This window comes from Solanum stenotomum, chromosome 1 (assembly GCF_019186545.1).
Source record: "Solanum stenotomum isolate F172 chromosome 1, ASM1918654v1, whole genome shotgun sequence".
Lineage (NCBI taxonomy): Eukaryota > Viridiplantae > Streptophyta > Magnoliopsida > Solanales > Solanaceae > Solanum > Solanum stenotomum.
In genome coordinates this window covers 8385671-8413658 of record NC_064282.1, presented here as the reverse complement: position 1 = coordinate 8413658, position 27988 = coordinate 8385671, and the positions used below count along the sequence as shown (strand labels likewise).

The following is a 27988-nucleotide window of genomic DNA, read 5'->3' as shown; positions in this document are numbered from 1 at the left end:
TTCTATTGGTTAAAAAACAACATATTCAGTTTACTTTCACAAGTAGATTTTGAAAAGAGCAAGATGAACGCAAACCTTTCTACCTTTGGGTTAAAGAGATTGTTTTCGATAGATCCTCACTGTTTTCAAAGAGGATTGCAAGAATAATCTGACGGCAAAATAGCAAGATACAATGCAAGTGAGCCAAGAGGCAGTAATTATGAGCAATAAATCTTATTGTTGACCTGAAACAAATCACCAAATTGAATGCCATAAATAAACATAACTATACAGCACCCTTGGCATTATTCTTAGACCCCCAAAAAAATAAAAGGAAAAGAAGAAAAAAAAATGGTATTTACAAATACCACAAAATTTATCTATGAGAAGGAAAAATGATTCCCAAAGGAAAGAGAAAGATGACTGAATTTTCCACATCCACACACCACCCCTCTCTCTTCTGAGTAACTGTGGCTCTTGATGCATATAGATATCAGTCTTGTATGGATATTTACTCTTAGCTGCTTTTTGTATACAATGTATATACACACAACTGAATGTATATAACTTATGAGAAATTTCATTATGTGCCTGTTTTTCCTTTTTCTCGACTTTGAAATGGATCAACCCAACATTGATCTTGCTTGATGGCTTTACGCCATCTCTCTCGAAAAACCTTCATTTCGATATATGATTGTCTCCTAACCTGCAGAATGTCATTCAATATAGAGTTCAAGTTTTGCACACTGACAGTGTATAACAACAGGTAACTTTTCGTAGTAAACCAGATACAATAAATAGTGAACTTACCAGAGACCGATTGTCAAATTTCTCAACTGGAGCAGCCTGCAATTCCGAAAGGATGTTCACTTTAGATGAAATATAAAACGAAGAATTTATGTAATTTAAGTATGTAAGATTAGCAGATCATACCAATGTATCAGAATCAGACAAGTTCTTCCCTTGCAGTGAATTATTATCTAATTCTTTGATCACCTACACAAGACAAGCCAAACACTTAATCCATTTGCTCTTAAGTAATAAAAGTAGATCAAAATTGCAAAAAGAGGATCGATGATCAATGATTGATCAAGGGAAGAACTACTTGCCGTTTCTACATCTGAATTACCACCCAGAGAAGGGACAGCCAAATGAGTTATGTACTCTGCATCAACCACGCCAACTTTCTTGGTACGATCGCCCTGAGAACTAATAACACGTGTTATAATCATGTCAAGAAGAGATGGGAAGTAGGAAGAAAGTTGTTTAGATTTGCCTGCGCACAATAACCAAGCTTCATATCCAATCCCCATGCATGGATCAGGTCGTTCTGTAGCAAAAGAACAACTAGTTAAAAACGAGCAAAAAGAAGAGTTGCAAATTTACAAGTTAAACATTACTACTATACCATCACTGGCAGGGGTCTTTGTGACGTTTGAAAAGGAAAGGTGATATGCTATAGACATTTTGGTACAAAATCATAAGGACAATAGATCATTAGTGCACATTTATGTAACTGCATATACTATCAAGTATCATGGAGGAGACACAACTACTAAAAAGCAAAACAGTTGTTTGTGGTTTCGATTGAGTTAACTAACAAAACATTTTGAGAAATTGTATTTACTGCCACACACAAGTTGGTTGATTACTTGTTAGCAATTAAAATTAATTAAAGTTCCCATACCTGGACCATATACCAAGCACAACGCCAAGCGGCTTTTGAGAATACCGGAGCCATCATTTCTACCCACCTGCATACCGATTTAATAAAAATGAGAAATCAAGGTTGTTTTGATTACTGACACTACTAAATCATTTGAGCCATAAAGAAAAAGAGGGTCACAGAGCAAATAGATGTTATCAGATAATATTACATTAAAAAGAAAAAAAAGGTTGTAGTTCTTTACCCCACACAAGGAGGTTCTGTGCTGTTGTTATCACACGTTCGGCCACCTCTATTTAATCTGTAGAACCTCCTATCAAATTAAAAAAAATTACCAGTCAGCTTTTGGAACAAGACAGCGAACATGTAAAAGTAAACACACAAATAATATCATGATTTTTATTTTTTCCAAAATGCTAGAGCATAGAGATGACCCTAGCGGTTGCAGGAAATCACATTATTGCCAGCTATGAAGGAATTACGACAATTTTTTGATTTTTTAGCTGGAAACGAAGTTCAAATTTCAGTATTCGTATCTCAAACTCAAAGGGTGATTAAATACTTTTGGTCCTTGAGTTTGTTTCATAAGCATAAGGACTCTTCTGCTTCGCAGTAGTTCTTCATCTTTTATAAGATTAACTTGCAGGACCGTAAAAAATATGAGTCTAACCTGTGCACCTTGGATCTCCCTCTGCGCACAGTAATATGATGATGTACTTCCGATTTACTAGCATCAAGTCCTGGCTGTGATATCTCCAGCCCTTCTTCTCTAACAATAGATATATACCTGAAAAAAGACTTATGCAGTGAGAACGTTATCTTAGTACCAACTAGCCTAATCCTTGCTGGTTATTTTTTGCATGTAACGCTACATCACACCAAGATTTTCGTTGAATCTGCCCAATCCTCAGTTGATGTCAACTTTTTTAGCATAAAAACATATGCAGTAATTAAATGGGTGTACACGGAAGCATCCAACAGTTGCTCTACTCTAAAATCAGTATTTCAAGTGATAAATGTTCACAATGATACTAAAGACCGTGCTGTAAGACAGACTTACTTTTCCGGATGAAAGTTTTCGACTCCAAGGTCCTCATCCCACAAGAAAATATAGTCGTATTCAGAAACTATATCCGGGTGCAGAAACCTCTTCGCGAACCACCTATTTTTGGAGAGTTAGATGAGTAAAAAAAGATGCAGGCGACTAGCAATCAGTAACAAATTTGATTAGAACTGACTTTACCATTTTGTTTGGTTCATAGCAGATACATGTATGGCACGATTACTCCACTCAAGATCATTCCACTCATCCACCACACCGTCATAGTGGAAAAGCATCACAACAAAGTCATGTTCAAGAAACTGCAACAAGTTACAAAAGCAATTTAAAAAAACAGAAAACTAAAATGACATTTACAAGCTAAACAGGAAGCAGAAGATGAAGAAACATAACCTTTTTAACAATTTTGTTCACCATCTCTTTTTGCTTTATTCCAACTGCAATTCCCAATAAGTTAACTGAATGTGGAGACTTCTTCTGAATACAAAAGTATTGCATCATAAGAAACCAAAGAAACATTGGAAAATATCATAAAAGAGTTGAACAAGTGAAATAATTTGTCTCATGGACAAAGAAATTTGATATAGTAAAAGTTCATGACAATTTAAAGGTCCTGAATCACTGCCATATTTCTTGAGATTCGGTTCAGATTGAAACTCAAGCAGTCCTTATACACTGGATATAGCTAGATTTTCTGCATACCTTACACACACTGAGCACACCTATTGGTATATGATTAAAAATTTGCATGATGTGGGTGACATCACATTGCAAAAATATTCCTTCTGGGTGTTTGCTTTACCACCTAAGGATAATTGTACCTGGCCTACATAATCACCTTTGACATCACAGTCAAGACCTAAAACTTTTCCATGAAATTTTGAAGAAAAATGAAGGACCTAAAGCTTTCTAAACACAACAACAGATCAACTTATGAAAAGTATCAAAAAAGCACGTAAGGGGGTGGACTATACATGGATGATCCAATATCCATGCAACCATAATTATTCCCATGCAAGGAACCACAGATTGAAGATAGTCAACAGTGAAATAAAAAAACTCATGAATAATTTTCGACCAAAATAACTAGTTACCTCAACATCACCCCACAATGGTCGCATTTCCAGGTTTGATGTTTTAGAAACAATTCCTTCTGGGAGTACCTCACTCCCTAATGGCCTGCACTTTTTCTGTGAGGAATAAAATGAGAACCTCCAGAGAAGCCAAAGATAAAAAATCAAAATAAATAATAGCTCTGGTTCTCAAACCTGGCATTTATTATTTTGCACATTCTCTGTCACATGACTCGCTTGTTTTTCTTCTCTTGGAGGTGGTACCTAAAAAAAATTGATGCTTGGAGGTTAATTCATGGTGAATTCTGTAACTGTAGGACTAGATATCCCAATATAATTGAAGTTAAACTAATCTCAACCAAATTACTTGTGTTCCAGGTACATCAGTTAAACTTGTCTCGACCAAAATATTCTTTTTATCTCATTAATTAGTTCACTGGTCTCAACTGAACTATTTTCCTTAATGCATATGAGTATATTTTACGCCAAATTTGCAGTACGAAGGGAGGTACATGTGTTGACAGCACAGAGAAAATCTCTCCACCAGAGAATTGACTTGAAATAATTGTCCGGGCAATGAATCTAATGTCCTGATACAGAATTCAAATATGTGCTTGTTCCAAGGATCATTACAGAAGTCAACTTGGAACCTTCCGTCGCAAAGGTGAAGTCCTAAAGAGAGCTACGAAATACGATGCATAAACAGAAATCTCAAACTAAGTTGTGCCGCTTAAGCTTTCTTATAATATATTATTAAAGGAACATAGTAAAACACATTGTACATTTATTCGTCGAGTTTTTGCTTTGGTAGAAAGCATAGGCAAAGGAACTCAAAGAGATGACCTTCACAACACCCTCTCTTGAAATCCATAGGAGTACCAAACCACTATAAGAACTTTACAAAGTCTAGAGCACGTAATAACAAACCCCTACAATCAAACAGATAGCCCCTATGGTAACATAAAAGAAGCAAAATATGAAGTTGTAGAACACATAAAAGCTGAATGGAAGGGAGGACACGAAGGGGAAACACAGTCAACTTCACTTTTCACTATCAGAGTTTCTCAGTTTCTAGTTGTAATTTCTAGTCTTTACATAAAAAAATAGAATTTTAAAAAGGAGAAGAAAAGTAACAAATTTGAGAGGGAAAAGACTAGGCAAGTTTGAGATTAAGGAAATTGGGAACTGAGAGGAAAGAGTACCGAAAGTAAGCCCATACACCCTCATAGACAATTTGGGATGAAACGAATAGAAGATATTTCAAGTAAACTAGAAGAGCTCGACAAACTTGAAGAAATGTTTTATTTCATCTAGACTTTCAGTGTAAGAATGAATATGGTTTTATACAGATTGTTGCATCAGCTTGACTGACAAGAATACCTACACTGTTTTGTGGTGATTTAGTGAAATGAACCTCGGAAAAGTAAACTCATACTGAGAACAAGGTTTTGGAAAATCTTCTTTCCTTTAGGTGCAGTAAATTAAGCTAAGGTTCCTTTTTTTTTCTCTTTTCTTTTTTATTAGTAGCCAAGGTTAAGTGACGTCCGAGCTAAAGGTCGGATGTAAATAAGAAAGGACTCAATAACCGACACTTCTGTATTTTGTGAATTGATGTATATTAGGTAAGTATAACTAGAAACTAGGCAGCTTCTTAACAACTTAAGAAAATCTAACAACACAACTGCTAAAAGCTGTCTTCTGAAGAAACAAACCTTGCATTTTCCGCATTGTCCATTCTGCTTTGTACTGTTCATTGTGAAACCTGAAAAAGCCTGCAAATATTCAAATTAGTAGTTAAAGCTTATATTAAAAGAAAATCTGAGAGATTACGCAAAATAGTTTTGGTTATAGAAGGAAGAACATAGCTGCTTAGTCCACTAATGTTAACCTAAATGTCCCTTACTAGGGATTTTTACATAAATAGCCAGATGGATTCATTGTTTACTTTTTCTAGCCAGTATACATAGATTATACAATGGTTAAATATGGTTAGATACATATATTATATGTCTGATAAGCAGTTGAGTGGGAATGCTATTTAGGTTATTTCTTCTATTAAAATTCCAAAATGCATCTGAAGAGAAAATTTTATAATAGTCCATCCATCCTGAAGCAAATGACACCTTTAATGCCAGCTCACTTGCTTTTACGGGGTGAGTGCAAGTGATAAAAACTTTAACACTTCAATCAATCAAATCATTCAAGTAGATAAAGAAAAAAATCCAAGTAAGTGATCCAGTATCAGTTCTACACAACCAAAATGGGTCCACTGCAATTGAATGTAATAGCTATATTATACCCTGAAATCCTTAGCCATCAAAGCACTTCCGGTAAAGTAGACAGCACAAATTAAAGCAAGAGTCAAGAAGAGGCTGCAGATACATGATCTACTTTTAGGATCAGGCACAAAAACCTGAAAAACAGCACGAGCACAAGAAACCTCGTTAAATAGAAGAACAAATTTCATAGTCTCAAATGTTTAGCAATGAAATACAATAATTAGTATTTTCCCCATCCAAACTGTTTTTAACTGAAAACTCTCCAGTACTACTGTATTAAAGATAGTTATATGCTCCTCACTTTTTACTATTAACTTTAAACAGACAAGTTTTAGTTTTATCTTTCACAAAATAGAAAAAGAGAAATTTAAACAGAGATATTATACACTCTCATATTGGTAGTCACACAAAATTAGAACCGGGATAGACAGTAGACAGAGTATCTTGATGAATCATTTACTCATATTTCTTTTTGTTCGAAGTGGTAAAAAATGAGTTTCCAGGATAACTTGGTGAAGTATCCCGTGTTAAGTTAACTCCAGATTAGTATAAAGCCATAGAGGTTTTACTAGCAAGGCTTATAAAGTGTACATTAAATCGCTGACAAATTTGCTGCACACAAACTGGAGCTTCAAGAGTTTAGGCCTTGAGAGAGACAGAAATTGCTCAAGCAAATTGATCTTTGTCTTTCTACAATATGTGTTTTGGTTATTTCAAGTACTAATCACCTTATGAAGTAATCACATAACAAAGCTCAAGTTAGAGGTGTTTCATAATCCTAATGACAGTATCCATTATCTAATTTAATTAGGCCCAGGAACCAAATTAAAAGAATTTAACTCTAACCTAACTGAATACACAACCTAATGTGATCCACTAGGAAACAAACCAACGTTCCAGATGCACAAATTCAATTTTGCTTCTTCCATGATCAATTGTGAAAGGGAACTACAAAAAACTAAGGGAAATAGATGCAGGAATATAACAATTCCTACTCCTCCAGCCTCAAATACTTAGAGAAGATAGAAGTTCGGATAGCCATTAAATTATCATAACATTCAATTGAAAGCGACACCATTGACCCTTCCTATCGTACCAATATACTACAGTATTCTACATTGCCCCCAATTCAATGATTCTCTTTTCCCTTCAATACCCCTTTTTTTCTTAAAGAAACAAAAAAAATCAATTCTTCTTCAAAAATCCACAATTGTTGTATTCTTTCCACTAACCTCAGAACCAGTATTAACCATGTAGGCCTATATTAATTAGAGACAGTTCTAAGTTTCCCAATTTAATAGCATTACTTCTTTTCCCCCCTTCAAATTCCCATCATCAACTTGAAAGAAACAGAACAAATACAAGAAAACCTTCTCTTTTTAAAAAAATAAAAATCACATCTATATTTTTTCCTTTTCACCAACCCCAAAAACAGCATTAACCTTGTCAACCTCAAACACAAGAAACCAACAAAACCCAAGTCAGCACTTATACTTAAAAGACAGAAACAACCTCAAAAGAGGAAAAAAAAAAAAGATAAGTTTGAATTCTTGAAACTGTAACAATCTTGATTAGTCCCCAGCACCACCACCACCCCTAATCCAAAACAACTCCAACAAAGAAGAAAAGGGGTTACTTACAGTGTTCCAAGACTTCATCTTTGCATGAATAAAGCTCCAAAAAACCAATCCACAACAAGGGTCTTTGTTATCAAGATTTGCTGACAAAAGGGTAAGAAAAAAAGAAAGACAAAAAGATAAACTTTTTCAAAGAAAGAAAGTCGAATAGTCCTTATAGGTAAAGCAACGGATCAAAAACAGAAAAACCAAATTCTAAAGAAAGAATGAACTAAAAAGGATGTTTTGAATATTCAATCACTTTCAAAACTGCTCAAACGATGTCGCTCCCTCTTCAAATCTTTCAAGAAACCAGACCTCTACATACTGTTCCTGTATGTATATTATATATAGGTGTATAAATAAAGATAGATAGAAGAAAGTTGTTTTAATGAAGCAAGAAGACAGATACTACTTTATTTATATTAGAGAAAAAAAACAAATTATACAATAAGAAATATTATAAAAATTAAAAATTTGGGATTTTTTTTTTTTCTACAGAGAAATAAATAAATGATTGATTGTTGAAACCGAGTTAGACGGTGGATAGTGTTGTCGTGCTTGGACGTGATACAATCTGTCTTCTCGCGAGTAGTAAAAACATCTCTACTCGCTTTTATGTTATTGCCACGTGGTTAATGGACCCCACTGGCGGTCGTGGGACAGTGATGCTCCAGTTTGCTTTGGAAAAAATAATTAAATAAAATTAATGAAATCTGTAAAAAGGAAAAGAATAGTATTAGAGTATTTTTTTTTTTAATGGAAAAAAGGTATGATATATACCCCCTTTAACTCTATAATAAAAGTGGCTCATACATAAATAACTCATGTATAACTTTTTCCTTTAAATTTTAAATTAATTTTTTTAATTAAAATGTAGGAGCATAATTGATTATTCTCACACTTTTTACTTTTTAATTCAACAGATAATTTGATTTTTTTTATTTTCATAGTCAAATTTTTTTCACCTATTTTATTGTAAACTTTATTATAGATGCCCCAAAAAAATTACAGATATAAAAAATAAATTATAATACATCAGCAAAAAATTGTTTTAATTTTTTTTCTCTTTTTTCATTTACACTTCTTTTTATTTCTCTTATTTTAAAGAAAAAAAATAAAAAACTCAAATAATAAAAAATAATAATTAAAGAAATCACAAAAAATTATTTGTGAAAAAATTAAATACATTATTTTAAAAAAATAAAAAAATTACCACGTTGGCGATGGTAGAGATATGCATAAGTCATTTTTACGACGGTAAGGAGTATATATAAATCAATTTTATACCAATATGAATATGTGTGAAATATATTTATGATAAAAGTATATCACTTTTAAATGACAAAATTAAGATGTATATCATGACATTTTTTATTTTTTAATGTTAGTGGTATTTTCATGGTACAATTATTGTTGTTTGATGTTTCTGGAATTATTAGTATTTTGTTTGACATTCTTACAAGGAATAACTGTTACTTATATTAATTGGCTATTATTGATTTAGTAAATATTGATTCTAATTCTAAGTAAGGATCAACACGCCAACATCTTAATAAAAAAATGTTGATTTTGATTGAAGATTAATAAAATAATTAAATATTAGTCAATAATAATTCCAAGAAAGGAACAGTGGAGCTAACGTGACTTAATTGAAAACAGGTGTGGAATAAAGTGACATAATTATTTTTTTCTTTTAAAGAAAGATGATTTTTTTTTTAATTTGAAAAAAGGTGGCAATTTGTTGTAATTGTTAATTTTGTTAGTGTTTAATGTCCACTTACTTTAATTTTCCAATATTCTTCCAATTTGATACAGGTAATTAATTGTTAATAACTTGTTACCTTTATTTTTAGAAAGTTAATTTGATTAATTTTTAATCTAAATAAGATTAATTTAGAATAATTTAATATTTTAATTAATATTTAAATATTTGAAAATTATATAAAAAAAATTTTAATTGTCATTTTTTTATATCAGTGTTATAAAAATATATATATCAATAATAGCTAATATTATGTAATTTGATTCTTAAAAGTAAATTATGACAAATATTTTGAAATTGGAATTATAGTTAGTGAATTAAAGTTAAAAAATAAATATTTCATGTGGTGAAAACTGAAAGGGTGGAATCTAACATGGTGGTTGCCCCAAAATTTATTGAAAATCCTAACAAGTTTCCTCATTAATGATTGGATTTCATTTCATTTTATTTTATTTGTTTCCAAGGGGATGTCATATTAAATCATCTTAGCTTTTTTCCCATGTGAAAAATGGATTTGTTAACAAAAATTCAAGCAAGGGTCAAATATACCAAATTCAAATTAAAGAATATAAATGTGCATGTGACATGAATATAATCATGAGTTGTCTTCCATTAACAAGGCATTATCATTCCCATTTTTTGTGTAGCTCTTAATTTATTTTTATTTATTTACTACTTCATACTAAAAGTATATTTTCATTTTAAGTGTATAAAAAATATTTGTTTTATATTTTATTTTTATTTTTAAGATTTAAATTAAATATCAATTAATATAAATATTTTGATAAAATATTCATATCAATCATTATTCATAAACAAACATGTAAAATTCAAACTAAACAAATAAAATTGAATTGATGGAATATATTTTTTTAATTGTAAAAGTAAATTACACTTTTAAAATAATTTTGGTGTTTACGATCATTGGGACAACCCTTTCCTGGTTTGAGTGTGAAATTAATTTGACATACATAATTCTCTTTAAAACATGAAGCTTATACAAATAGATATCTAATGAGTTTAAATTTGATTTTACATTTAGATCTAAAAAGTAGGTCCTTATAAATATTGATTAGATTTTTTATTACTCATTAAAAGAAATTATAACAGATAAAACAATTTTTTTATTTTTTTTCAAATAATTATTATCATAATATTTATGATCTAGGTAAGAAATCATAATATTTAATTCTTCTAAACCAATTATAATTATGCCTATATAAATTAAATAAAAATACTTCAAGCAAAGGGAACAACAGCTTAGTCTAAAATTTGTCAGTATTACCTTAATGCATGGTTAACTAAACATCCATTTAACAATGACCAAGATTTGAATAAAATTATTGTACCAAAAGATTCCACTGGCGAAAACACTGTGATGAGAATAATTGTAAGTAACCAGTGAAGGCCCTTTTCCTTATTGTATATATAAAAAAAAATCTATTTTTTTTATTCTAACTTTTTTTATTGCCATGTTGAAGCAAGAAACAACAAATTATCTTTTGTTATTTATATAATAAAAAAAATACGTTATTAGTATATCTGTGATTTTATGCAAGTGGTGTCCTTATATTACTATACATATATTTGGCTTCTTGTAGATTTAAAATGAGATATTTGAGTTTAATTTCTCACATGGTCCATAAATTAATAGTTACCTTTTCAATAAAATAAATAGTTAAGAAATTAATTACAAGCAATTTAATTAACAATGAATCAGTATGTAAGTCTAAATAAGGTACGCGCTTTGATCACACTATAAGCAATTTAATTAACAATGAATCAGTATGTAAGTCCAACTTTTGTCATCAAATAAGGTACACACTTTGATCTCACTAAAGCGCGCACCCTAAACTAGTTCTATCAATTGTTTATACGTCAACAAGCTTAAATTAAGTAAAACTACATAGATTTGTTAGTTGGTGCGTCTAATTTTGTAAATGAATAATTAAAAGGTAGTTTATCCATCACCTAATAATACAATCAATTAAAAAGAAAAAATTTTAACCGACAGGTTAAGACAATTTCAAACGTTGATGGTGACAAAAATGAGTGACTTTTGAATGGTTGAGGAGTGGAGCCATGGGAATAGAAAACAAATTATTTTATTTTATAAAAAAATGACAAGATTCCATGTGACAAGTTGACATAGAAGTGATAGAACACGATTACCTCGTGTGCGTCTACTAAAAATACCACAATTTTTTTGATATTTATACTAAAATTTGATTAATTTTAAATTTGTATATTATAGGATTTATTTTTTAGTAATAACTTTTTTTTAAAAAAATTCAGAAGCTCGAATTTAAGATATTTAATTAAAAATGGAAGAATTACAATTCATATTGGTATATCATATGTAAGTTTGACTGAATTTAATAGCTTTAGTTCAAATCTTGTAATTTTTTTAGTTATTATATATACATGAATTATTTAGTTTAGAATCCAAAAACTTAAAAGGTTAGAATTTTAGTTTTTGACTCCGCTTACGGAGTCCATTTATGAAAATATTTATCAAAAGAAAAAATCAAAACATCTTTTTGGCTGTCAAAGTTTTGAACTATTTATTTTACGGTTTACGCTGGATTTTTTGCTTGTAGTTTTATAACTTACCTGTTAGTCATTTCAGATTATGAAAATCAAAATATATATTTCTTTCATAAGTATTTTATTTATAAAAATAAATATTATTGATTTAGAGTTTGTTTGACATTACTGCTAAAAATTACTTATTTTATAAGCATTTTTTTTTAAATAACTTTTCAGAAAAGTGCTTTTGAAAAACAACAACTTGTGTTTGGCTAATTCATTTGAAAATTGTTTTTTATAAGCAAATTGTGTTTGACTAATCTTTTAAAAAAAATGATTTTGAGAGTCGAATTACGATTAGGTACAATTATTAATGTACTTTTAATATTAAGATTATTTTATAGAGAAAATTTGGTTTAAACATCTATTACAAAAAATTATTTGTTTTTATTAAGTTAAAATGTTCGTATTCAAATTTTCAATCAATATTGTACATTTTTTGAAGGTTTGAAATCTTTAATTGTTGTTTTTTTCTTACAAAAATATTGTTGTTACTTTATTCAAAATAATACGTAAAATAATAAATAAAACAATAATACATAAATGTAAATTTATTAAAAAATAAAAAATAAAATTATTAAATGGAACATAACCAAACATATGAAATATGTTAATTAATTAATAAGATATATATATATATATATTCTGCTTCTGTTTTTTTTTTAAGAAGCATAAATTTTTAGCTTTTTACCAACCGCAGAAGTGTTTCTGCTTCCATTTAAAAGCAGTTTGACTGGTTTGTCAAACACCTAATTTTTTTTCTTAAAATAAGTGTTTCTGGGCTTCCAACAACGTTGTCAAACAGACTCTTAATAAAAAATAAATATCAAAAGTTTATTCCACGATGTACTCCTTAAAAATGAACCATGCAATATGTAAATTTAGATTTAGCCAATATCAATATAAATATTAAGGATCAAATAATAAAAAACGAAAAGAAAAAACAGAGTCAAGGGTAGAGATGCGCAATATTGTGGCCCTTGGGGTGCGATGAGACGTATGTGGTCCATAATGCCAATGGTGATTTTAATTCTTTTTATGCCATGATAGGAATTGGCTATGACATTAGGTGATAGACTGATAGTGCCTATATTCGAGTAAAAAACTTTGTTTATATAGTATCAATTTTAATCTTATTGAGATAAATATCTCAAATGTCACTCAACTTTGAATAATTCACTCAAAAGTCACGCAACTATGAATAATTCACATGAAAAGTCACTAAATATTTTTTTATAATTCAAAAATCACTCAACTTGGAATAGTTTACTCAAAAAGTCGAGTCAATCAATTTTATTTTTATACCTCAAAAGTCACTCAACCATTAGTATTACACTTTGAAAGTCACCAAACCAATTTAAATATGTTTTCATTAAATTTTGTTCAAAATAAAAAAAATATTTTAAATTAATCTTTTTTTATAAATAGTAAAATACCAATTTGAACATAAGCTAGTGCTTTGATTAGTTGATTGAACGATTAATTTCTCTTTGACATAGTACAATAGTTGTGAGTTATAAAAATAAAGTTTAGTGACTTTCTGAGTGAAATATCAATAGTTGAGTGACTCTTGTATTATAAAAAGATGAGTGACTTTCTATGTGAACCATTCAAAGTTAAGTAACTTTCTGAGTGAACAACTTAAAGTTGAGTGACCATATGAATTATTATCTCCTTCTTATTTCATTAAATGGGTAGAACTGAATCATCGTTCAATGAAAATGAAGCAATGACAAATTCATATTTGATTGGTCGAAAAATATCACATGATATATTTTTCTGACCTTTTGATTTGACTTTACATGTTATGTTATCTAACATATGCACACAATTTTTAATTTTTTTATTTAATTTGACGTATCACATTTTATATATTCGAATTTTAAAACTAGACATCATCCAATAAATCCTAGACTAAATACAATGAATTCGTCATATATGACTTGATTTAATGGACTTCTCAGTAAATACAATTCTAAATCAAGTTCATTTATATAATTAATTAATTTATATTAATCCACAATAATTTTTTTTTTTGGAATCCAATTTCTATTTGGAACCATCAACAATCAATGGGCCTTTAATAAAAAACGACCGTAGCACTAAATCAGATTTGCATCAGTAGCCCTATTTAAGTTACTATTATTTAAAAAATACTTCCAATATCTGCAATGTTATAAAATTTAGCTATTACACTAATCAAAGATTATGCATGCACATCTATCAGTACTACAGGTTTAGGTTATTTACGAGTGGCCCAAAAATCGATTTAATCGATAAAATAAATTGAAAAAATACTATGTGTTTATCGATATTAGGTTAATTCGTTTTAGATGATTTTGTAAACATTTTTATTGGGTTATCAATTTGATTTTTGATTATGTGATTTTGATTAATGATTAAATTGAATTATATTAAATTAAAATTATTATTTTATTCCTAATTATATAATAATAGCTTTAACATTTTACCCATTCTATTTTCTAAATTTTAGTATTACTTCCAGCCATAGGTAGCACGCACTAGCTCTCTCTATTGTGACACATTTTTTCTTCTCGACACAAACTAGTATTACCTTCTCTCTTCTCAATTTTAGATTTGATTGTAATCAAGCCAAACAATGAATGTTGTTTTCTCAAAATATTAAATGAGTCTTTCGATGGAATTCGAACAATTATATCTTAGATAAAAGTGATCAGCGTAGAAATTTGTATTGCACTTCTATTCTTGCTACCATTTTCTATTTTTATGAACAATGTATATATATAATCATGTAAACATTTTCTTATTAATTAAAGCAAAAACCAAATCATTAATAATAAAAAATCAATTTTATAAACAAATCAAATCAAACTAAATCGACTGATGACACTCGAGACAACATCATCCAAAGCCTGCGCGCATCGAACATGTGTCGTCGGCCAACAACAGGTGGCATCAATCAAGGCCTGCACGCATCAGACGTGGCCTATGCGCCCTAAGAGTGCACCAATCAGCCGACGTCGGACGCGGCCTTCCCTCTGTCCTAATTCACCTCCCCGTATCTACTGATAAATCTTAAAAGGACTATTTGGTTAATCTCTCAAAATTTTAAACCATATCAACAACGACGCCGTTCTGTTAACAAAATAGAACAATTCCCTTAAACGTGCGCCGCGGTATAAAAAGGTCTCATCACACACCTGCGCAAATTAGGGTTCTTTCTCCACTTTTAAACATTTTTTCTCTCAAACAGAACTCCCAACGGATAATCAAAAACCACAAATTCTTCAGCAGCAGCTTTATGGAAAATCATTGAATGGTGAAGTTTTAGATGAATCGTTTGGTTCATTTCTCTGATTCTGTAAGTAATGCTGAATTTTTCGGTGCTTTGATCAATGCTTGAACTGCATTACATCGAATTCTATAATGAAACCTTTTATTTATACGATTGATTTTTGTAAACGTTATAGAGTTCTATTGCACTCGGACTTGGTTGATTATCAAAATGTATGAAAAAGTTGAGTTGATTGTAGTATTTATGAGCTTTTATTAGGTCTCTCTACACATTGTTAATTTTTTGTTTATTTGTTTTGAGGATCAAGTTAAATCGATTGTGATAGTTAAATCGACTATTTCAAAGTTACCATCAAAGTGAGAGTCTGGGGAGGGTAGAGTGCTTACCCTTGCCGTAGAGTCGTAGTAGAGAGGTTATTTCCGATAGATACTCGTCTCAAGGAAAAATAGTCCTTAGCAGTTCCAAAAAGTAACATATAGTAATAGAACAGAAACTACAACAAGACAATATGATAGTTGAGACACAAGTAATCAACTGATAATAATATAAATCGAAGGATAAGAAATTAAAGGAGCAATACTATGATTAATATGAATGGACATCAAGACAATGTGCTGCTACCTATTATCCTTATATCCTAATCCGTGACCTCCACACCCGTCTATTTCAAATTTACTGATTGCTTTATATATTGTAAGTTCTTTTAACTCACCAATTTACATCGTGGAAAATTGTGTGCAATCAATGAACAGGCATGCATGTGTACACGTGTGTGTGTATATATATAGTTAAAACGGGGGCCTATACTGCTAATTTTTTGTCCTTTGGAAATACTATAGGTTGATAGACATTACCTCTAAATTATTTGAATTTAGACGGAGAGTCAAAGTTAACTTCTTTGTTGATTTTTGAGTGGAGTTGATGGTGAAAAACAATAAATAGAATGTGAAAATTAATGTAATAATCTGTTAAAAGTGGTCTATTCTGTATTTCTTTGTTTATGTGTATGAATGTCTATGAGTGTCATGATATGAGCTGTTATGTTAGTCTTTTCCCAAATGAACTCTGAGTTGTTCAATTAGTGCTTCTTTTGGCTTCCGCTTTGATCTATATTTAGTTAAACTAGGTCTACGTATCTGTATTACTAGTAACATAATTTATTTCTGCATATATATTGTAACATATTAAACACAACCATTTTGTTGAACTCTTACATTATCTGCGTGACTTAAAAAATTAGACATGGTTCTAGGTTTGTAGTGAGCAGTATCTTGACAAGTTTATAATGTCTGAAGAGGCTGGGCACATGATGGGGCTTTATGGTGATCCCTCAGATCAGAGATCTCTATCTTTGGATGATACAAGCAGCACTGAGGAATCACCCGATCAAACAAGGTTGTCTCTGGAGACAACTAATGATGCAGTTCCATATATAGGACAAAGATTTCCCAATCATGACGCTGCTTATGAATTCTATGCTGAATTTGCGAAAGGCTGTGGCTTTTCAATCAGGCGTCACCGCACAGAAGGGAAAGCTGGTGTCGGCAAAGGACTTACAAGACGCTATTTTGTTTGCCATCGTGCAGGCAACACTCCTGTCAAAGCTGCTAACGATAGTAAGCCTCAGAGGAACAGAAAATCCTCCCGTTGTGGATGCCAAGCATATATGCGGATAAGCAAGACAACTGACTTAGGAGTGCCTGAATGGAGAGTGACTGGTTTTATGAACCACCATAATCATGAACTTCTAGAGCCAAATCAAGTACGCTTTCTTCCTGCATATCGCAGCATATCAGATGCAGACAGGAGCCGGATTCTAATGTTTGCTAAAACAGGAATTTCAGTGCAGCAAATGATGAGGCTTATGGAGCTAGAGAAGGGTGTGGAACCAGGCTATTTGCCATTCACTGAGAAGGATGTCAGAAATTTGCTGCAGTCATTCAGGAAGGTGGATCCTGAGGATGAAAGCATAGACTTGTTGAGAATGTGTAGAAACATTAAGGAAAAGGATCCCAATTTCAAGTATGATTTTTCACTAGATTCCAACAACAGATTGGAAAATATTGCATGGTCATATGCTTCATCCATCCAGTCATATGACATTTTTGGTGATGCTGTGGTCTTTGATACAACTCATCGGTTGACTGCATTTGACATGCCACTTGGGATATGGGTTGGAGTGAACAACTATGGTATGCCATGCTTCTTCGGTTGTGTTCTTCTTCGAGAGGAAACTTTGAGATCCTACTCTTGGGCTTTGAAGGTAAAAGCAGGAATATACAATTTCATGCTGCTGATTTCTGAACCATTGGCCTACTTGGAGGCCTTCAATTTTACTCATATCCCTACCCTTCTTTAAAAACCGTAACTCCCCACCCTCTCCAGTAAAGGAAAAAATAAAAATGATTGAAAATAAACACAGAATATAGTTGAAATATTTTATGCATATGACATTTGGATATCTATAGTTACTGACGATTCAAATTCTTGTTATGATTCATAATGTGTCTGGTCAGAATTTCCATGCTTCTAGGTAAGTAACAGTGACTAACTGCAAGATCATACTCTATAAATACTACAACTGCAACAATTACGTTTCAGTCTCAAGCAAGTTGGGATTAACTATATGAATCCTCATTGAACCTGCCGCTCCATTTAAGCCTATATGAATCCTCATTGAACCTGCCGCTCCATTTAAGCTCATCTTAGACCCATATTATACATAAATAATGATAATAATAACAACAATGAAGTATCAGATTTTCTTTATATTTTGTTGATAACCTAGAAATCCCGAGGGTCAGTATCACACGGTATAAAACTGGTGGATAATAGGCATTTTTCTATATTCCCTAGTGGCATATGAATCTCGGATAGGACCCGAACTAATAAATGTCGCCTATATAGATCTCTCTCTCTTGTGCTCTATCTTTTGTGTGGATTCTAAGAGATTGTAGGTCTTTCATGACAGTTTCCTCATGTGATTTTAGGTCTACCTCGAACCCTCTTTAACACCTTTACTCACCATAGTTTTGCACCAACGAAGTTAGCTTTGATGTGTGCTACTCGTAACTTTTGTTGAATGTGGCCATTTCTTATCATGTATGAGTACACATTCAACTTAGCATTCACACCTCAACGCCACTCATCTTGTGAATATGTTGGACGTTACCGACCCAACATTCACTCTCATATACTCCCTTCATTCATAAATACTTGTCATGTTTTTTTTGCACACCCCTTAAATAAACATTAAATAGAGGGTAATTGACTAGATTATCCTTATTTACTTATCCTGTCTATTGAATACTTCTTTCTTTTGCACCACATTAATATCTCTCCATATTTATGACTAAGGGTAAAGGTGGAAACAAATAACTAATTATGTGTTGGTTTATTAAAATGACAACTATTGTGGATCATCTAATTTTAGTAAGGATGACAAGTATTTAAGAACGTAGAGTAACATTGTTGGTATTATAAAGATTAGACCATGCAAGTGTTTAAGGAAATTCGGATACATCTCCTTGAAAAATAAATTGAACATATATGGGCGTGCAATAATGGAAATGTGTCTTGAAAGGGCAGAAATTATTAATGGTTTTAATAAATAGTTTCTATTAGGAAAATGCTTGCTGTAACAGTTTTTTTTTTTGGCAGATCAGATAATATTGATATCGGTTATCTCAGTTAATACTGTTTAGCTTTTGTGGTACTAACATTTGGATATAGGAATATTTTTAAAGCCTCTCAGCTTACTATCCGCTCCTGCTCCAATTGAAGGAGAAAAGAAAATTGAGAAAAAGAGGAGAATATGCAAGACAAATATGAAATGGTGTCCACAAATGAGTATATTAACAATTTTTCAGAATCTCTGTTGATACTTTGTATGTTTTCAAATGTGTAAGGTGTTCTTGGCGTTCATGAATGGGAAGGCTCCACAAACAGTACTAACTGATCAAAACATGTGTCTCAAAGAGGCGATTAACTTGGAGATGCCCACGACTAAGCATGCCCTTTGCATCTGGCTTGTCGTAGCAAAGTATCCATCATGGTTTAATGCTGTTTTAGGAGAGCGCTACAACGAGTGGAAGGCTGAGTTTAACCGACTCTATAATTTGGAATCTGTGGAGGACTTTGAGTTGGGTTGGAGAGACATGGTGAACTCATTCGGACTGCATACAAACAGGCATATTGCCAGTCTATTTGCCTTGAGGTCACTGTGGGCACTGCCATACCTTAGGAGCCACTTTTTTGCCGGTATGACCACGACAGGCCACTCCAAGTCAATCAATGCTTTTATCCAGCGGTTTCTGAGTGCACAAAGCCGGCTAGCACATTTTGTGGAACAAGTATGTTATCTAGACCTTAATTGTGCTCCTGTTTATTTTTACTGGTAGTGGTAGAATGTTCTTAAAGTGCTAAATAGTTTCTCTTGACCACTTCAAAGCCAGATGAAGGTTAGGGACTAGATTATCAGGTGAAGCTTGATATCTGCTACAACGCCGCCAAAGTTACTCATAATGTTAAAATTGGCAGGATGTTTAAACACAGATTACTTCCTGATAATGCCGTTACTGCTATCCGCTTGTTCCTTCCCACCCCTCCCCTTGCCCCTTGAGTTATTTTAGGTTAGTTTTATACACACTTCACTTGATGGTGTATAGGAAACATGAGGTCATTACTGAAATGTTACAGATGGGCCTATAGTTGAAAAGTTAGCATGTATACTGCAACATCTCAAGGTGGTTCATCATATGTTTTTACCGAGTAAAATTGATCTCCATTCTGAATTACATAGTCTTAATTATCAGGTGGCTGTTACAGTTGATTTCAAGGATCAAACAGGAGAGCAGCAGACTATGCAGCAAAATCTACAAAATATATGCCTTAAAACAGGTGCTCCCATGGAAGCGCATGCTGCTACCGTTTTGACACCATTTGCATTCTCTAAGCTTCAAGAACAACTTGTTTTGGCTGCCCATTATGCATCATTCCAGATGGAAGATGGTTTCCTTGTCCGACATCATACAAAACTTGAGGGTGGACGGAAAGTTTACTGGGTTCCAAGAGAGGGCATCGTAAGCTGCAGCTGCCATCAATTTGAGTTCTCTGGAATTCTTTGTCGCCATGCTCTCCGTGTTCTTTCAACAGGAAATTGCTTCCAAATACCAGAAAGATATCTGCCACACCGGTGGCGACGAATCAGTACACCAGCAACAAAAGCTCTTCAGAATACTCAAAGTGATCACACTGAGAGGGTTCAGTTATTGCAGAGTATGGTTTCTACTCTAGTAACAGAATCAGCAAAGTCTAGGGAACGTCTTGACATTGCAACAGAGAACGTGTCAATCCTTTTATCTAGGATAAGAGAACAACCAATTTGTTCACAAGGTATTAGAGAGTCATCCTCAAATCAGAGATAGACAAATATTTTGATTACATCCAGAATTCTTGTAGAAAATAGGGACAAAAGAGATGAAAGTGGGGAAACTTGTCTAGCTAGTGTATAAAGAGTTGGGAGCTGGCTTGATACCCTTTATATGACATATTTGCAGATTATGATTTTACTAGATCTGTGGGAAAAACATGAAAAAGGCAATACAAATATTTACTTTAGATGGAGTAGTTGTTTTTACATTGAAATTGAAAGAAATCTCTTCCAATAACAATGGGAGAAAAGAAATCCGATTTTTCATGTTCTGACGATGTATTACTAGTTTTTTATTTTCTTTCTATAATCATCTGGTATTTCGCACTCATTGATCGATTACTCTTTCAATAATCTGCTATGATTAGTTGTAACTTTCATTTGTGCAACAATATAATTCGTGTCGTCTAGTTACAGTACACAGTTTAATATTTTTGTGTAGAAGTCATTTTAAAAGCAAAGTTTGGGCGTGAACGATTTTTACCCATTTTCAAATTGCCATAAACATTTGATTTACACTTGTAAAAATACTCTTTCTGTTCCACATTACTAAAAATATTAATACCAAATTACATGTTAATTTACAAAATTAAGATAGAGATAATTATAAAAAAAAAATCCATTTTATAAATATTGTTTAGTTTCAAGAAAATTAGGGCAGTATAAAAGGAAAAAATGGACAAATAATATGAGATATGAGATATCATCATTCTAAATAAGGGCCAAGGGTATTACGGTCAATGTGACTTTGGTCGTCCGGGGCTATTTTAGGCATTTCATATTTTTTTCACCGACTCTTTACCTGCGATCTGCGATGCTACTTTGCCGACTTTTTTCGTTCTTGTGATACTCAAGCTCTCAGTTTCCTTGTCATACTCCGTCTTCACTTGTAATCAGGTGTCTACTTCTTTCACGGTAATTGTTTTCTGCAATTAATTTCTCTTATTGCACTTGTTTTGTGGGTAAAATTTTAATAGATTCTTACATGAGTATGTTAATGTGACCTTCACATACATATGTACAGACAACTACTGATTTGGATAATTATTGTTTGGTGCCTCTACTTATTAACTTTCTCATGTATTTTGCTTTAGAAAATCGCTGACCCTAATGGCGTTTTGTTAGTATTATCTTTTGTTACAAACTAATTACAGAATTAGTCCTGTCTTGGAGGAAAGTTCTTCTGCTAACTGTTGGTATGTGTCAACTTCTGCTATTTAGTGATTCCTCAAGCCTAGGTTTTTTCCATCGATAATCATTGCATCCGGACCCACTTGTGGAATTACACTTGATACGTGGTTGTTAGTTGAGGTAATCCTTGATTCTTCGGCACGAAATTCACTTATTAGCTCTATTATATCTTAATCACAAACTTCGTTTCCAAGGGATTTTGTAACTTTGGTTATATTTAGCCAGGAAATCCTTCACTACTTTTCCAGTGTCGATGCTCCTCCATTAGATCCATGTCAAGGATATCTGGCTTGAATCCGATCCCATTTCCCGTTATGTGATGAGGACCTGGTTTTTCACCATTCAACATATTACTTTCAGTTGGCTCGAGTTCATATAAGCACAACGTTAACTATTTTTGACATAGGATTGTTCTCAATTTCTTGACATGGGATTATCTTGGAAGTTTACCGCTCGAGGAATCAAGAGTACTACATTAGAGTATATATTTAACTTGACATTAGGATTTTTGGATTTAAGATATTGTCCAACACTAGTATTCCCATGAAAAATATGTACCTAGAGCTTCTTCCCATATTTCAGGGTCTGTTGTGTCAAAATGATCCTGCTTTCGATATGAAGCAATTGAGAATTCTGTAGTAAAACAGAGAATACATTAATTAAGTTAGGTTTCTTAAAATTACCCGAGTGTTTGCAGGGTTGTAGAATTGTTGAAGCATGAAAGCATTAGGTGTAGATTCCAAAAGTTCATAAGCCTTCTTAACAGTGCCTCTGATTCCTTAGGTTGGATCGATGAGGATTAAATCGGCTCTAAATGCTATCATTTTCCCTCTCCTCTCCATGCTCGCGTACGAAGGCATTTTCAAAAATATTTTGTAGCCTTTCATTGCTGCCATAAATGCTATACTGATCCCCATATTTCCTGATGTTTGCTCAATCAACGTCCTCTAATTATAAATAATAATCAATAATCAACAAGCATGTCAGAGATCAAAATAACTGTGTGCTCAATCTGTTGCCATTGTTTTGTTTTAACTTCCAGATGTATTAGATTTTACGATCAAACTAATCAATTTTCAAACTACATATAAGTAATTACCTGTGAAAATTTCTCCTTCGTTTCTAACTGGTGCAATACCTTTTACTTATTTGTTTTCTATCATGTTATGAAGATTATACATTTTTATTCATGTATGAATAGAGGCTTTAGACCGACTAAGTATATAAGTTTATTTTGCATATTTTTTTCATTTACTCATAAGTAGATAATTTTCTTTTGCTTTAGCTGTTTAGTTTACTTTATTGACCAATTTGCCTTAAAATTATTTGTTTGTAGCTTTTATATGTCTTTACTTTAGGATAGCCTTCATTTTATCTTACGTTTCTGGCTGATGATTTATTCCTTTATATAATTGAGGTTTACAAGTGCTAAGTTAGGTATCAGTGCAGTCCTTTAGTGTTGTTGTTTTGTATAAAATAGTTGAGGTTTGATTATTCAGATAAGCTTAGGTTTAATTGGAATTTGGCCAAGAGGAGTGGACAGTTAATCATCTCCTGTCTCTTTGATCGGAGTTTAAAGTATGGAGAATCAAAGAAATTCTCCATGCCATGGACTGTTCTCCAGGCAATTATCGGCATTGTACTGCAGAAGAAAGTAGGCCATGAAACACAAGTGCTGAAAAATTGGTTGATACAAAGAAGGGTCTAAGACCTCAAGATCTTGAGTTAAAATTTTTCTAGAAGATTGATAGTCAATATGAACATTTGGAATGTGGCGGTCTTGGATAGTACAACCGGAATGTTGTCAAATGCAAATCTAGAATCCCTTTTTGCAAAAAGTATGGTTTGGAGTTATGCTATGAAGTGTTGCTCCAAGAAGGCCATTTAAAGAGGGATATGCTTCTCTGTCAAGTGAAAACACCTTGCTGCTTGCCTAGAAAAAGAAATATTTTAGAAGCAAGTTTGTATTAAATGAACTGGAAATGTTAAATCTATAAGACACTTAGGGGTCGTTTGGTTTGAATTCAAGTTATGATGGGATTAATTATGATGAGATTATTTTTTATTGAGTGTTTGGTTTGTTGTATTCAAAATAATAAATTTTAAGAACAATTTATTTGTTTACAAAAATGCCCTTCATGAATGTAAAAAGTGATGTAACAAAAGGGTTGAAATAGACATTTTTGTCATTTACCTATTTTATCCCAAGATAAGTTATCCCGGGATTACTATACCACCCAAGGGGAGGGATAACTTATTCCGGTACTAATTATTAATCCCGGGATAAGTTATCCCGAACTTGCCAACCAAACAACAAATTAAGTGGTACTATAATTTAATCCCATGACTATTTGGTATTATCCTTCACACCAAATGACCCCTTAGATTTAATTTTATACTTTTACTCCCCAGTGTCTCAAGCTCTTAGTTATGTTGTAAAGTGTCCGTGTTTGCTTCTTAGCTAGATGCATTATGTCAACTCATATGCATGGTTCATTTGATTTGTTACTTTGTTTCATAAGTGATTTTTATTGAAGAAGAATCTTCATGAGAAATTCTAATGGCTAAACGAAATAGGACAGCACGGGCACACAACATCTAGTATGGTGTAAGTGACAAAAAATATTCATGCGGAATTAATTAATTTTCAATCACAAAGTATACTATTATAAATTTTTAGGGAAAATAAAGTAGAGGATTAAAACATTCCACATATATAAAAAAGAACTCAAATATCCCCAAATACTATTTAAGGGTAAAGGGAAAGCGAGAATCGGATCCCTAATTTTATCTGCAGCCCCATTCTCTCCGGCGTCAGCGTTCCACCTCTACCTCCGGTCTTCTCCGATCAGGTAATTCTTACTTTGCTTCTTTCGATACCTATTAGAGATTTATCTGAGTTCAGTATATGAAAGTTCAGTCTCTAGAACTTGATCACTGTCATAAGCACCAGTCTTCATTAATGGAATATGAAATTCTAGGCTTTTTGGCTAAGTTATTCTGTGACATTTTCGCTGGAATTACAGTTGAATTTACTGGTAATAAATTATTGAGGTTATTCCCTTAATTGTCAAGGGAGTTTTTTCTTTCATTTGGCTATGTCAGAAGAAGCAATAAGTGTCAAAAATGTTTGGTACTTGATTAACCCTGGCAATACTTACCTTTAGAAAGCTTGTGGATTAATGTCGCTACAGTTGGACAATTGCAATCTACTTCTGCTGAAGTTAAAGGTTTCGGGCAATACTTACCTTTAGAAAGCCTGTGGATTAGTGATTACTTGACTTTAACCAACCTTGGCAATACCCAAAGCATTAGATCATCTCCCTATGATGATGCTAATTCTCAATGAGGTAGTTTATGATCTTCCTTTGTCAAATAAATTCTGACCAATTATACATGTGTTATTCAAGGAATTAATAGTAGGGAAAAACATTTCAATCAATGGACGTGTTGAGTGAAAACTATGGTTATCTGTCATGATTAATGGGATACAACTTTCACCGTGTTTGTTTAGATATTTGAGAAGGTTCAATAGATTAGGCTAGTCAATTTGCGTGTGTTTGCTTTAATAATTTGTTGCATTGTTGATCAATGCAAAATAAGCCTTGATTGGATGCAGAAATTAATATTTAGTTAAAAATGAGCTGCAAAAATGAAGATAAGTAGAGTAAAAGACAGAAAACATGAAATGCATTTACAGAATCTTTTGGATATGGAATATATGGTGCAACGGGTTTGTTAAATCAGCAGAAAAGGGAATAGTTGAAAATAGGGAAGGAAATCTGAAATGCTTTTACTGAATGGTTATGCATTGTTATAGAAGTTTATGTTACCTGATCGCAATGCTATTTGGATTTTGGTGAAAAGAGATGTAATTAACTTGAAAAAGGATATTTTTACCTTTTGTTGTTGTACGTGTAACTATTAATGCCTGGAAATTTTCACCATTATCCGTTATTTCTCAAGAACCCAGTACCTGACTTCTATTTGTAACAATAATGGTTTTCTTCTCTCTTTTTTCAAAATGCAAACTTGTTTCCTTATACTTCTCTCTTTTCTATTGTTTCTTTTTCTTTATGTTTCTCTTACTTCATGGAGAAGGGGAAATATTTATTTGAAAATTTTTCCTACTTCTATAGGTTTTGAACTCAAGGGAAGAAGATGCATCCACCTTTGACTCTACATAGACACCCTTTATGTGCTGATGTAAGTTTCTCACATTGTTAAATTAGATTAGATTCATCTTGTGCTTTTGAAGCACTGCCTTTGCATGTGTTTATTTGCATTGACATGCTATGTTCCTCGGACTCTTCAATGTCAACGGGTGCGTGTCAGATTCACCAAAAGTATTGTATTTTTGGAGAATCCGACACGGGTGTGACATTAAAAGTGAAGAGTCAGTGCAACTTAGTTGACATGTAGTCTCGTCGTGTATATATCATAGTTGTAGATTAATTTGTTCTTTTTATTGGTTAATTTCAAGAAATAATTGCCATAACATCTCAAATACACTAAAGATGGCTATGTCGCCGGGTGCAGATAATTGAAGAGTTTCAGAAATGCCATACAGACCACCCACTAGGGAAATTCCTTGGGCAATGCACAGAACTGAAAGTAAAGCTTGACCGGTGCTTTAGGCAGGAAGTAAGGTTTCTTGCTTTACCTATTCGGAAATTATATGTCTTTGAAAACATATCTTCAGTGTTCCTCATGTATGAGCCATTAAAACATATGATGTCCTTCTGCAGAAAGCTATAAAGAGGAAAGCAAATTTTGAACAGAGCAAGAAGTTGAAAGAGAGGCTCCACGCTTACAGGAAAGAAACTGCTGACATGCAATCTTGAATCTGATAATAGTTATGTTGACAAGACATTGTTGTGCAATATTTCAACACACGAAGGAAAGCTTAACGACTGGGATTTATCAGAGAAAGATTGGTGAATAGAATTGTCATTCGTCTATTCTGATGTTTTCGTCGATCTCCATTATTTAAGTTAGTTAAAGTGAAATAAGATGTATAGACACAAGAATTGATAAATTACAGGAGCAACTTATCAGACCATTCAATTTTGGTGCCTGGAAAATGTCAAACATCAAAATACTGAAATAATTGTGTGAACTGATAGAATGTTCCTGGTGGGAGGTAGCTAGCCTTTTAGTATTAGTCAAGGTGCGTGCAAGGTGATCCAGCACAAACATAGACCTTGTTTGGATATTTTTAGACAAAGCATTGTTCTCATACAAGCTGTAAGCCAAGTTTTTTTTTGGGGGGGGGCAACTTGGAGCCTGGAGTGCATACTAAACTCTTAAGCTTGTGTTGTTGGCCAGTTGGATGAATATTTGCCATGAATTTGCTGCACAAAAATAGAGTTTCTGTAGGATGGCTAATGTGATCTTTAAATGGACTCTTGCTGTTATTTAAATCAAACACTATTTCTATTCCTTTCAAAATAAAAAATGTGAGTAGTTACTCTTCTTGTTGCAACACAAATGGAGGTTTGAGAGTTCCAAATTTGTTTCTATTTTAGAAGTGCACCACTGATAATTAACACCAGTTCTAGCATCCAATGGTGTGACCTAGTCGTTAACGAAGTGGTTGAGAATCAAGAGGTCTCATGTTTAATTTCGTTGAGACAAAAAATACTAGGTGGTTTTTCCCATTTGTCCTAATCTTGATGGACAGAGTTACATGATACTTGTTGTTGATGGGCACTGGATATTGTTATTGGTAGGAGGTGAATTGTATCAGGTGAAATTAAGCCTTGATATAAAAGCAATTATGAGATGCCAAAATTGGGACATATACAAGTGTTGTAGGTCTCTATGGTGATATCACATGTCTACATAGAAACTTTCATGGCTTAAAACAGAATATTCCTATTCAAATTTTAAAGTTCAATGTGTCAAAGCTTAACACATCATTTTTCACACATAGGATAAGATATATAATATCAATACACAGGAAATTTTAGACCCATATATAATATCAAAATGCAATGAATTTAGTCTTGGAAGGTAAAAAAATTTAACTCATCAAATTTTAATATTGGATTTATTCAGTC

At 32.5% G+C, this 27988-nt stretch overlaps 3 protein-coding genes across 6 annotated transcripts; 2 read left to right on the top strand and 1 right to left on the bottom strand.

Annotated features, from left to right (window-relative positions):
- Positions 1-159: 159 nt before the first annotated feature.
- On the bottom strand, positions 160-8079 carry LOC125861799 (uncharacterized). 2 transcript variants are annotated; one of them, XM_049541673.1, is made up of 16 exons: positions 7698-8007; positions 6078-6191; positions 5491-5550; positions 3974-4042; positions 3800-3895; positions 3099-3179; positions 2889-3007; positions 2706-2807; positions 2316-2432; positions 1890-1958; positions 1667-1733; positions 1256-1309; positions 1089-1181; positions 913-975; positions 790-825; positions 160-685 (listed from the first exon to the last, which is right to left on the bottom strand). In XM_049541673.1, exons 1-16 carry the CDS (start codon positions 7713-7715, stop codon positions 563-565), a joined length of 1281 nt encoding a protein of 426 aa, XP_049397630.1. In that variant the 5' UTR covers positions 7716-8007; the 3' UTR covers positions 160-562. The 2 variants fall into 2 exon arrangements, with proteins under 2 accessions (XP_049397630.1, XP_049397620.1); XM_049541663.1 differs by having other exon boundaries at positions 166-685; positions 3099-3182; positions 7698-8079.
- Positions 8080-15225: 7146 nt separating this feature from the next.
- Positions 15226-20923, top strand: LOC125874045 (protein FAR1-RELATED SEQUENCE 11). Its single transcript, XM_049554857.1, has 4 exons — positions 15226-15370; positions 16557-17567; positions 19213-19656; positions 20119-20923. The coding sequence occupies exons 1-4, from the start codon at positions 15341-15343 to the stop codon at positions 20728-20730; spliced, it is 2097 nt and encodes a 698-aa protein (XP_049410814.1). The 5' UTR covers positions 15226-15340; the 3' UTR covers positions 20731-20923.
- A 646-nt stretch (positions 20924-21569) lies between these two features.
- LOC125853636 (COX assembly mitochondrial protein 1) lies at positions 21570-27084 on the top strand. Of its 3 annotated transcripts, none has more exons than XM_049533362.1 (4): positions 21570-21650; positions 26066-26132; positions 26466-26570; positions 26675-27084. In XM_049533362.1, the coding sequence occupies exons 2-4, from the start codon at positions 26088-26090 to the stop codon at positions 26768-26770; spliced, it is 246 nt and encodes an 81-aa protein (XP_049389319.1). In that variant the 5' UTR covers positions 21570-21650; positions 26066-26087; the 3' UTR covers positions 26771-27084. The 3 variants fall into 3 exon arrangements, with proteins under 3 accessions (XP_049389319.1, XP_049389318.1, XP_049389317.1); XM_049533361.1 differs by having other exon boundaries at positions 21608-21632; XM_049533360.1 differs by lacking the exon at positions 21570-21650 and adding an exon at positions 24672-24778.
- The last annotated feature ends 904 nt before the right edge of the window (positions 27085-27988 follow it).

What these genes read in the sequence shown, in the direction of transcription:
- LOC125853636 (XM_049533362.1), top strand. Translation starts at nt 26,088, where the DNA reads ATGCATCCACCTTTGACTCTACATAGACACCCTTTATGTGCTGAT. An exon ending in GACACCCTTTATGTGCTGAT is followed by an intron (nt 26,133 to 26,465) that starts GTAAGTTTCTCA and finishes CGCCGGGTGCAG; the next exon opens with ATAATTGAAGAGTTTCAGAA. An exon ending in ACCGGTGCTTTAGGCAGGAA is followed by an intron (nt 26,571 to 26,674) that starts GTAAGGTTTCTT and finishes GTCCTTCTGCAG; the next exon opens with AAAGCTATAAAGAGGAAAGC.
- LOC125874045 (XM_049554857.1), top strand. Translation starts at nt 15,341, where the DNA reads ATGAATCGTTTGGTTCATTTCTCTGATTCT. An exon ending in CCTACTCTTGGGCTTTGAAG is followed by an intron (nt 17,568 to 19,212) that starts GTAAAAGCAGGA and finishes CAAATGTGTAAG; the next exon opens with GTGTTCTTGGCGTTCATGAA. An exon ending in TAGCACATTTTGTGGAACAA is followed by an intron (nt 19,657 to 20,118) that starts GTATGTTATCTA and finishes CTTAATTATCAG; the next exon opens with GTGGCTGTTACAGTTGATTT.
- LOC125861799 (XM_049541663.1), bottom strand. An exon ending in ACAGAACCTCCTTGTGTGGG is followed by an intron (nt 1,734 to 1,889) that starts GTAAAGAACTAC and finishes ATCGGTATGCAG; the next exon opens with GTGGGTAGAAATGATGGCTC. An exon ending in TGTCTGATTCTGATACATTG is followed by an intron (nt 826 to 912) that starts GTATGATCTGCT and finishes TCGGAATTGCAG; the next exon opens with GCTGCTCCAGTTGAGAAATT.